The sequence below is a fragment of the Tachysurus vachellii genome, chromosome 26 (genome assembly GCF_030014155.1).
Source record: "Tachysurus vachellii isolate PV-2020 chromosome 26, HZAU_Pvac_v1, whole genome shotgun sequence".
Lineage (NCBI taxonomy): Eukaryota > Metazoa > Chordata > Actinopteri > Siluriformes > Bagridae > Tachysurus > Tachysurus vachellii.
Genome location: NC_083485.1, coordinates 7,574,289 through 7,585,427, shown reverse-complemented (window position 1 = coordinate 7,585,427; position 11,139 = coordinate 7,574,289). Strand labels below are relative to the sequence as shown.

At 41.7% G+C, this 11,139-nt stretch overlaps 1 protein-coding gene across 1 annotated transcript; it reads left to right on the top strand.

Annotated features, from left to right (window-relative positions):
* Nucleotides 1-6,494: 6,494 nt before the first annotated feature.
* LOC132841382 (uncharacterized) lies at nt 6,495-9,952 on the top strand. Its single transcript, XM_060863736.1, has one exon. It carries the CDS (start codon nt 6,752-6,754, stop codon nt 9,950-9,952), a length of 3,201 nt encoding a protein of 1,066 aa, XP_060719719.1. The 5' UTR covers nt 6,495-6,751.
* The last annotated feature ends 1,187 nt before the right edge of the window (nt 9,953-11,139 follow it).

Genomic DNA, 11,139 nt, shown 5'->3' with positions numbered 1-11,139 from the left:
TTCTACTTTGTCCAGTGATGTGCTAAAGTAAGCTACTGGTGGCTTACCTAGTCCATGCTGTTGCTGCATTAATACTGCAGATAAACCCTTCCTCTCTGACACATATAAATGGAATGGCATACTGTAATCAGGGCTAGCCTGATTACAGGGCTAGGCCAAATCACATATTCATGGTCTATTAAAACCAGCCATGCCAAGAATGGACAACATCTGGATGCTGGACTTGTAACGATCCAGGGCACATTAAATGTGAATGCCCATATGAAGCTCAGAATGGCCCAAGAGGCTGGATGCCCCAAGCACAAGGGACTAGGAGACAGGACAACTGTAATCGACAATTAATGGATTAGGGATATCAGAGCCAGGCCCCAGCACCACAGGGAGGAGACCCTATGGGTCCCCTGCCTGGAAGACAATGAAGTGGCCCAGAGGAGCCTGAGGGGGAGCTAGTGCAGTGCACTGCACCCAGCACATGAACCAACAATGATGGTAGCATTTGGAGGAACAGTACAAGCACCATTTTTGATTGACACTGTTGCGACATTTAGAAGTATAGGCAAAAAATGTTCCAATCTCCCCTCACCCATAAAGCAATAAAAACAAAAGTCTTCTGAGGAAAAACACAGACTTTATGGTTTATAGAACCCCAGTGGAAAACTGTGGAAGGAGTAACAATACAAGCCCCATTACTTAATTCATCAGACACCACAGCCAATCTTTGTGGGAGAGAAGTGCTATGCAAATTAGGAGCCAAAATACCCTGTGGCCTGGCTCCATTTTTCCTTTTCAAGGATCTGTCTTTGACAGATAGGCTTTACACAGAGCATGGTCATACAATGGTCCTTCTGCCATTATTCATATATGTAGGCCTTGTCAAATTTGTCTGTCATTTTTGCTTTTTAAAGAGTCTGAGACAAGACTGCTTTCATATCTCCCACAGCAAGATGCTGGCCTGCAGTCTGTTCCTCAAAATTTGTTATCCATCTTTTGGCTCCATCACACACTAGGGAGTCTGCTAATTAGTCCGGTAACATCCATGAATGTCCCTGGAACATAGATAAGTTTTTTCCCTTTTATTATTAGTGGAAGTGTTTTTGATTTCTTAATCTTCATTGTTTTTTTCCTGACTCTGGCCTTACTGTATTGTTGTCTTGTCTTTCACCCCTTGTTTCTTTCTTTGTAACTTTTTCTGTGTTTTAGCAATTGTTTCTTTTCTTACCGGACTCATTTCTTCAATAGCCTCCTTCTGAGTTGTTTCTATCTCACCCAGCCTTTCTTTTACAATAGAAGCTTATCTTTCCATCTCGGCAAGCTTTTTTATGGTTGCTTGATGCGTGCCATCATTTCTCTTTGGTCTTGTAATTGTTTGCCGCAGAATGGTTTTCCAGCTGAGTCATTTTCACCTCTCCTCTTATGTTCATCCATCCTCCTTTATTACATACATTTTCCTCTTTCACTAATCCTCCTTCTGATGAGCTGTCGTTCCTGTCAGGCTCCATCCTTTCTAATGGCACTGACCACTCTGTTCTGGACTTTGAACTCTGTTACCTGGAACAAGGAAACAGAGGCCAAAGTCCAGAACAGAGTGGTGGGCTTCAGATAGCTCAGTTCTTCTTTCTTTTGCTGTTTCTTTCAGTATTCCTTTAATCTGTCCAGATTATATGTATATATTTACACTTATACATCCCATGCTGTGTCAGAGTCCACCACCATCAGGTATATTCTTTTGGGTTTTATTTCTGGAGCATTTACATTTACAGCATTTGGCAGACGCCCTTATCCAGAGTGACGTATAAAAATGCTTAAGACTCTATCGTTGAATGCATGAACTCTGGTTCACTAGGCTACAGACTTCAGATACCATGAGCCTAAAGTCAAGCCAAGACCGCCAAGCCAAGACCGAAGTCACAGCTCTTTCTTTTGTTGTATGGGGCGGTCGTCCCCACCTCCCATGTTCTCATGGGATAGGAGAGCCATGTTAACCATGTTGATGCCTTTTTTGTATCTGCCTTCCCTTATTGTTCTTTTAGACCTGGGTTTTCACCTGTAGGGGCCACTTTAATTGCATGTTTATTTGTTTTACTGTTAAACAAGTTCTTACTGGATTTTCCCTTATTTGCCCCTCTATCACATCATTTTTATCTACCAACATTGCTAATCCTCTCTTCCAATTTACCACTCTTGGCTCTACTGACACCAATGCTGTCAGTCCTGAGAGTACTTAATCTGTTCTGGTTTAATACACTTAATCTGTTCTGGTTAATCCATGCATAACTTCATTTTCTCTCTCCCTGCCTAGGTTCAATGTCATCCCGAACCTCTCAAAACTCCTGCCGCTTTCACCATTATTAGCGCTGTCAGGTATCAGCAATGGCTGGGAAACTTTCTTACTTCCTGGATCACCATTTCCACACCCATTATTCATGGAACTCAGACACCATTGCATCCATGGAATTACCGATATGTAAGTGGAGCCTTTGATGGATTCAGTGGCCATGACCCAGCTGTCTCTCCTTGTTCCAGCTACTCCCCATTCTTTACGTACTCTAGCCTTGAGGCTGAGATTCCTATGCCTAGATCTCCTCAATCTGACAATTCAGCTATTTCCCTTAATCCTAATTCTCTTACTCCAGGATGTTCTTATACGCACATTGTTTAATTACTTTAACTACTAAAACTAAAACAATTTAGAGCTATTTATGTAGATTAGTTATACATATTATATTTATGTAATACATAATACATGTTGCACACATACTCCTTCTTTGAGATTTTTCTCAACATTCCCTGGTCAGTGACATTTCAATATTGGATTGTATTTCTGTCAGGACCACTTTGTCAAATGAGAATTTATTAGATGATATGCATACAGTTAGTGTTGGCGGTGTGGTTCTGTTCTAGGCAAGAATCCACGCACCCGTCTGTGCGCATGCCAGTGTTGCCAGATTGAACTAAAGATTTCCAGCCCAACTACAGCTTAAAACCCGCCCATTTAAAAAAATACCAGCCCAAAATACATACTGTTATTAAAACTGTTATAGAATAAAACACACAATTTTTTTTTCTTATTAAACAACCAGACTAACAAATCGCACATTGGAGAGCAGCAGGCTCGCCCCAAGTATATCCAGTGCATCTTTTTTCTTTTTTAAATATAAATGATAATTTTAATAAAACACAAGGTGTAAATGACCATTACATTCCCCAACCATTGAAGTGGTTCTTCACCTCCATCTACATGGTTTGCAGACAATTATTCAGTTGAATATGGAGAAAAGACCAAAAAAGGGACTCTTTATTTGTTTTGTTTTAGTATGTGAGTTTCTTTTTGCATACTTTTATTTTGAAGTTCGAGAAAAGAAGTTTAGCGGCGCTGTTTGTATATGGGGGCGGTAACTGGCATTTTGAGCGGCAAGCGCCATTTTGACTAAAACGGATTAAAGAAAGCTTTATAGTGCTCACTGTACATATATTATTCTAAGGATATTGTTCTAAGGATATTGTTCTACCTCTTAGCTCCTGGCTGACGAAGGGCACAAGGTACAGCTTTGATTTCATGTTGTGATAAATTTTGAGACTTTTGAAGTGTTTATTTTATCGGGTATAAGCTAAAGCTATTTGCTAATGTTTAACGGGACGTTAACACGGTTAGGATTTCAGTCATCAACACTTTATCACATTTTGCATAGCAATAATAATTTAAGTCTGATTTCGATTTGAAATGTTATATTTTTCATACATGTTTGTGGTGTATAACACATTGTATGACATGTAAGGATGTTTTTTATTAGTTTATAGGTTTCATGTATATGTGTATACACAGATTGCAGTCATTTTGATTGCTGTTTATTTATTTGTCTTATTCAGCTCTTACGGTGTTTTAAACATCAAAAATAAATCATATAAACATCAGTAAACCAGAGTAAAGTGCATCTGTCCAGCTGGGGATGCTACAGTAAGAGCTTGCCCTTACTTTGGAGAGTAAGAACCTGACCTTACACTGAAGAGTAAGCGCTTTACCCAGAAGGACAACGGCTTCACTTAATACATCCTGCACAAGTTGTTTAAACACAAAGGCTGTTTAAGGCTGTTTAATCACAATCAGAGGACTTGTGGCACTTCTGTAAAGAAAATGGATGCTTCTGAAAATAAGGACCCAGACCAGCAGCTAGAGGCCCCTCATAATGGAACGGAAGAGGAGGAGCTTCACCACTCTGGTCGACAACGAAACCTCACAGAGAAGATGCATGCATATAAAAAGGAGGAGGCCACGAAAAAGGAGAGAAGATTGATTCAGCTATATGAACAATGGAAGGACCTGGCTCGCAACACAAGGGAAGAGCTTAAAACAGACATCAGTGAGAGCCAACTGGTAACGCTTATTAATTCACTGGAGAAGGGAAGGGATGATGTCATGAAGGTTTACTTGGAAATCAGAGATTACATTGCTCCATCCAGTGACACTAGACGCAGGATTGATACCTGTGAAGCTGTAACAAAGGATATTTTGAAGATCATTTTTAACAGAATGGCATGCCTTGAGGACTTTGACAGAGAAAATGTAAAACACAGCCTTCACGAGTTACTCAGATACGATTATGCTCGTTCTGTCTATGGTTCCACGGTTTCACGGTCCACATCATCAAAGTCTACAGTTTCGTCCATTGCAGTCAAGCGGGCAGATGCAGCAGCTGAATTAGCAGCCAAAGAGGCCGAATACTCAATGATAAAGGAGATTGAAGCTCGCAAGTGTGAACTGGAAAAATTGAAGGCAGAGAAGGATCTGAAAGCAGCGAGAGCTAGACTGCAGGCCTATGATAAAGAAATGACACAGGAAGGCAGCATTCATTCTTCAAACTCAAATGCAAGAGAACATGATGTTGACATAATAGTGCCTCAACCTGTAGATCCACTTCCCATGCAACATCCTACTGACATCACAGCAACATTCTCACCTACAACATCCGAGATATCGTATCTCGCATGAGCCATGCAAGATAGCATAACCCTGAACAGGCTGCCTGCAACAGAACCACCTGTGTTCAATGGTGATCCTATTCAGTTTATTGAGTGGAAGACTGCATTTGTGTCGCTCATTGGTGGAAAAGCCATTCCTTTTGCTGACAAGCTGCACTATTTAAAAAGGTATGTTGGTGGGCCAGCTCGCAAGTCTCTTGATGGCATCTTCTACAGGAATGACGATGAGGCTTATAAGGATGCATGGAACAAGCTGAATCAACGTTATGGGCGGCCATTTGCTATACAGAAGGCTTTCAGAGAAAAACTAGCCAAATGGCCGAAGATTCAGCCTAAGGACTCTGAAGGTTTCAGAGAATTTTCTGACTTTCTGAACGCCTGTCATCAAGCTATGCCTCATGTCAAAGGGCTTGAAATACTGAACGATTGTGATGAAAATCAAAAGCTTGCATGCAAGTTACCAGATTGGGCAGCATCACGGTGGAACCGGCAGGTCACACAGACATTGATTGAGACTCATGACTTTCCAAAGTTTGTAGATTTCGTAACCTTTATGTCAATGGAAGCAGAGATTTCTTGTAATCCAGTCACCTCATTCAGCGCTCTTCATGCCTCTGACCCCACTTATGAAAAACGGAACCCAAAGGACAGTAAAAGAAACAAGGCTGACGTCTTTCACGTTCAGACCGCTACAGAAAACAATCAAAGGGACGAAAACGAACAAAAGTCTGCTAAAGGTATTTCTAAAGTGTGTCTCTTCTGCAAAGACAGCAAGCATAAGATTTACAACTGTCCTAAATTTACAGCAAAATCATTAGAAGAAAAAAGAAAATATGTAAGGGACAACAAACTTTGCTATGGTTGTATGAAGCCAGGTCACAGCGCAAGAGATTGCCATAACCGTTTATCCTGCGACCTCTGTAGATGTAGACATCCAACATGCCTACATGATGAAAACTACACAAGGAAAGTCAACTCTGCACCAGTCCCAAACCAAGGTGTGACAGAGATAACTTCCAGTACATCTCACAATGTAGAGAATGTTGAGCCATCCACTAATACTTCCATGATCGTGCCAGTGTGGGTATCAACCGAGAGGAATCCAGGCTCTGAAATACTTGTTTATGCTCTGCTTGACACCCAGAGTGATACTGTGTTTATCGATCGTGAGCTGAGCAACAAGCTACAAGCTGACTCCTGTCCTGTGAGACTGAAATTGACAACCATGACTGCAAAGGATGTTGTCATGTCAAGTGAAAGGGTGTCCGGTCTCAATGTAAGAGGCTACAGTTCCAATGTTGTCCTCAGCTTGCCCCCTGCCTACACTAAGGACTCTATTCCAGTGAACCGTACTCACATCCCTACTTGTGACACAGCACGACAGTGGAAGCATCTATCTACAATAGTGGACAAAATTCCCCCTCTGCAGGATTGTGAGATTGGTCTCTTGATTGGCTACAACTGCCCAAGGGCTTTGGCACCAAAACAGGTGATTTTGGGAGTAGACGATGAACCTTACGCAGTCCACACAGACCTGGGATGGAGCATTGTTGGTCGCCTGTCTTCACACCATGAATCGCAAGGCTTTAACACCATCTGTCATAGAGTTAACATTAAAGAGCTTCCCCCGGTGACTCCAGCAGAAGTTATTAAAGTATTGGAGTCTGACTTCAAGGACGCTGGTGAAAATAGCAAAACTGTGTCACAGGATGACATCCTCTTCTTGAACAAACTGCAGCAAAGCATAAGGAAGAACGACCAAGGTCATTACGAGATGCCTCTCCCCTTCAAAATAAGACCCCATTTGCCTGACAATAAGCAGATGGCCATCGTAAGGCTCAATCATCTCAAAAGAAAGCTGCTAAAAGATGAAAGGTACAAGGAACATTATTTGAAGTTTATGGAAGAAGTCATTGAGAGAGGTGATGCAGAAGAAGTGCGAGATAATGGAAAGGATGGTGAGAAGTGGTACATCCCACATCATGGGGTGTATCATCCGAAGAAGCCAGATAAGCTCCGTGTCGTCTTCGATTGTTCTGCTAAGCACCAGGGGACCAGCCTCAATGATCACTTGCTCCAAGGCCCAGATTTAATTAATAATCTAACTGGTGTTCTTGTAAGGTTCAGACAACATCCCGTTGCTCTTATGTGTGATGTTGAAAGGATGTTTCACCAATTTCATGTGAAAAAGGAAGATCGGAACTACCTTCATTTTCTCTGGTGGAAAAAGGGAAACTTGAATTCACACCCACAAGAATACCACATGAAGGTCCATCTTTTCGGTGCAAGCTCGTCACCTGGATGCGCCAACTATGCTCTAAAACATCTTGCTAAGGAGAGTGAGGCTATGTATCCTCTTGGCTCAAAATACATCACAACAAACTTTTATGTAGATGACGGTGTTACTAGTGTAGCCAGTAAAGAAGAAGCTGTTCAGGTAGCAAAAGAAGCTCGACAGCTGTGTGCCTCAGGTGGTCTTAGACTGCACAGATTTATCTCAAATGACAAAGATGTCCTGAACAGCATTCCAATTTCTGAACGAGCCATTGTAGTGAAGGAGCTTGATCTCAACTTTGATGACACAACTTTAGAGAGAGCGTTAGGGATCCACTGGCACATTGATTCTGACAGATTCAGATTCTCTGTTAACCTCAAAGATCAACCAGCAACACGCCGTGGCATACTATCCACAGTTGCTTCACTGTATGATCCGCTGGGCTTTATTGCTCCTTTCGTGCTCAAGGGTAAATTAGTGCTTCAGGAGATGTGCAGAAACGGAACAGGCTGGGACGACCCCCTTCCTAAAGAATTGCAGCCAAAGTGGGAGCATTGGAAAGCGGATCTTGTGAACTTGGAAAAGATCAGTCTACCCCGCTGCTATGTGCTTGCAAGCTTTGGAAAGGTCATCAAAAGAGAACTTCATCACTTCTCTGATGCCAGCAACAGCGGATACGGCCAGTGTTCTTATTTAAGACTCATGGACAAAGAAGGAAACATCCATTGTACCCTGCTTATAGGTAAATCCAGAGTTGCTCCCAGTAAGGTCCAGACTATTCCCAGGCTTGAACTGACAGCAGCCGTCATCTCAGTTGCCATGAGCAATATGCTTAGACAGGAGCTGGAATATGCAGATCTAGAGGAGCACTTCTGGACTGACTCAAAGGTGGTTTTGGGATATATTAACAATGAAGCACGGCGCTTTCATACATTTGTGGCAAACAGAGTGCAAAAGATACATCTTAGCACTACTCCTCAACAGTGGAAATACGTTCCCACTAATGAAAACCCTGCTGACCATGCATCAAGAGGCTTAAGTGCTGGCGAGATTCTCTCATCCAATTGGTTGACGGGGCCAAAATTTTTATGGAAGAAGGATATACCTCTCGTTGCAGACATTGATACAGCGCTAACGATTGGAGATCCTGAAGTGAGACAGGTTCAAGTACTGAGTGCAGAAACAACAGAAGTTAGCCTCTCAGACCGCTTGTCAAAGCTGTCTTCATGGTCGAGAGCTGTTCAAGCTGTGGCTCGGCTCATTCGCAGAGTAAAAGGGAATAAGTCCAGCTGTCACAGTACAGTAGCTGAACGAGAAGATGCTAAACGCATCATCATTAAGGACCTGCAAAGAAACGTCTATCCAGAGGAAATCAAGGTATTAAGAAAGGGGGCCCGGCTGTCACCTAGTAGCAAGCTGTATCGTCTTGATGCCTTCCTAGATCAAGAAGGAGTACTCAAGGTGGGAGGAAGACTTTGCAATGCACCTCTACCCAACTTGGTCATATACCCAGTGATCATCCCCAAAGATCACCACATAACAAAGCTGATCATATCTCAATGTCATGAGAATGTCAAGCATCAAGGAAAGGGTCTCACAAGTAATGAAATCAGATCGCAAGGCTATTGGATCCCAGGGATGAATAGAGCAGTAGCATCCCATTTGCATTACTGTGTGACATGTCGGAAGCTCAGGAGACCCACAGAGGAACAAAGAATGGCCGATCTCCCATCAGAGCGTACACATCCATCTCCACCATTCACATATTGTGGCATGGACTGCTTCGGTCCCTTTGTCACCAAACAGGGTCGGAAAGAATATAAAAGGTACGGCCTCCTCTTCACATGTTTTAGCTCCAGGGCTATCCATATTGAAATGATAAATGACATGTCTACAGATGCCCTCATCAATGGCCTCCGCTGTTTCATTGCATTACGAGGAGCAGTACGTCAAATCAGATGTGACAGAGGCACAAACTTTGTAGGAGCCAAGAATGAGCTAAGGAATGCATTAGAGGAAATTGATGCAGATCGTCTGTCTGTGTTCCTGGCTGAGAAGCAGTGTGACTTTGTCCTGAACGCACCCCATTCAAGTCATGTAGGTGGGGTATGGGAGAGACAAATCAGAACAGTAAGGAGTGTTCTTCGCTCAGCGCTCTCACTCTCTTCTGAAAGACTGGATGATGCATCACTGCGGACATTCTTGTACGAAGCTATGGCGATTGTGAACAGTAGACCACTCTCAGTTGACAATCTTAATGACCCCAACAGCCTTGCACCTCTCACCCCCAATAACCTGCTTACCATGAAGTCTGTTCCAGCATTACCACCACCAGGCAAATTCATCAGAGAAGACATCTATGCAAAGAAAAGGTGGCGTCATGTTCAGTACCTTGCCGAGCAGTTTTGGAGCCGGTGGCGTAAGGAGTATCTGTCGAACATTGCCATCAGGCAATGCTGGCATTCAGCAAAAAGAAACTTGCGAGTGGGAGATATTGTCATGGAAAAGACTGATCTACCCAGAAATGAGTGGCGGTTGGCCCGAGTTACAGAGACTACTACAGATAAAGACGGACTTGTAAGAAGAGTTAAGATGTGCCTTGGTGATCGAAAACTGGAAAAGGATGGTCGTCGACTCAACAGGCTATCTATCATTGAACGCCCAGTCCAGAAGCTGATCCTGTTGCTAGAGACCGTCTAGCTGCTTCCAAGAGCAACCAAGTGTATCCTTTTCATCATACTACTTAAATTTGTTTACTTTAGTATAGATACTTTCGTCCATTTTTCTGAAATTGTTGAAAATCATTTGTGATTTATATTCCTCAACGTCATACAATTCACTCATGATTTGGTGGGAGTGTAAATGACCATTACATTCCCCAACCATTGAAGTGGTTCTTCACCTCCATCTACATGGTTTGCAGACAATTATTCAGTTGAATATGGAGAAAAGACCAAAAAAGGGACTCTTTATTTGTTTTGTTTTAGTATGTGAGTTTCTTTTTGCATACTTTTATTTTGAAGTTCGAGAAAAGAAGTTTAGCGGCGCTGTTTGTATATGGGGGCGGTAACTGGCATTTTGAGCGGCAAGCGCCATTTTGACTAAAACGGATTAAAGAAAGCTTTATAGTGCTCACTGTACATATATTATCCTAAGGATATTGTTCTACCTCTTAGCTCCTGGCTGACGAAGGGCACAAGGTACAGCTTTGATTTCATGTTGTGATAAATTTTGAGACTTTTGAAGTGTTTATTTTATCGGGTATAAGCTAAAGCTATTTGCTAATGTTTAACGGGACGTTAACACGGTTAGGATTTCAGTCATCAACACTTAATCACATTTTGCATAGCAATAATAATTTAAGTCTGATTTCGATTTGAAATGTTATATTTTTCATACATGTTTGTGGTGTATAACACATTGTATGACATGTAAGGATGTTTTTTATTAGTTTATAGGTTTCATGTATATGTGTATACACAGATTGCAGTCATTTTGATTGCTGTTTATTTATTTGTCTTATTCAGCTCTTACGGTGTTTTAAACATCAAAAATAAATCATATAAACATCAGTAAACCAGAGTAAAGTGCATCTGTCCAGCTGGGGATGCTACACAAGGTCTACATCAGAAACCTCAGAAGGGGACAACATTTTTTATTGTTCTTGTGCTACTATTGTCAGAACTACAGTTCTTTTCTAATAGGCCAATTCTCAAATCATTTCATTATACTTTTCTTTTTGTATTAGTAGGCTACTTACAAATTTGTGCTTAATTACCAACTAATTAATTTTTTTATGTTATTATTATTTAACTTATAGACCACTGGGCGAATCAACATGAATTCTAGTTTTTTCCTTCTTTTAATTTTAAATAAAATAATGACTG

What these genes read in the sequence shown, in the direction of transcription:
- LOC132841382 (XM_060863736.1), top strand. Translation starts at nt 6,752, where the DNA reads ATGCCTCTCCCCTTCAAAATAAGACCCCATTTGCCTGACAATAAGCAG.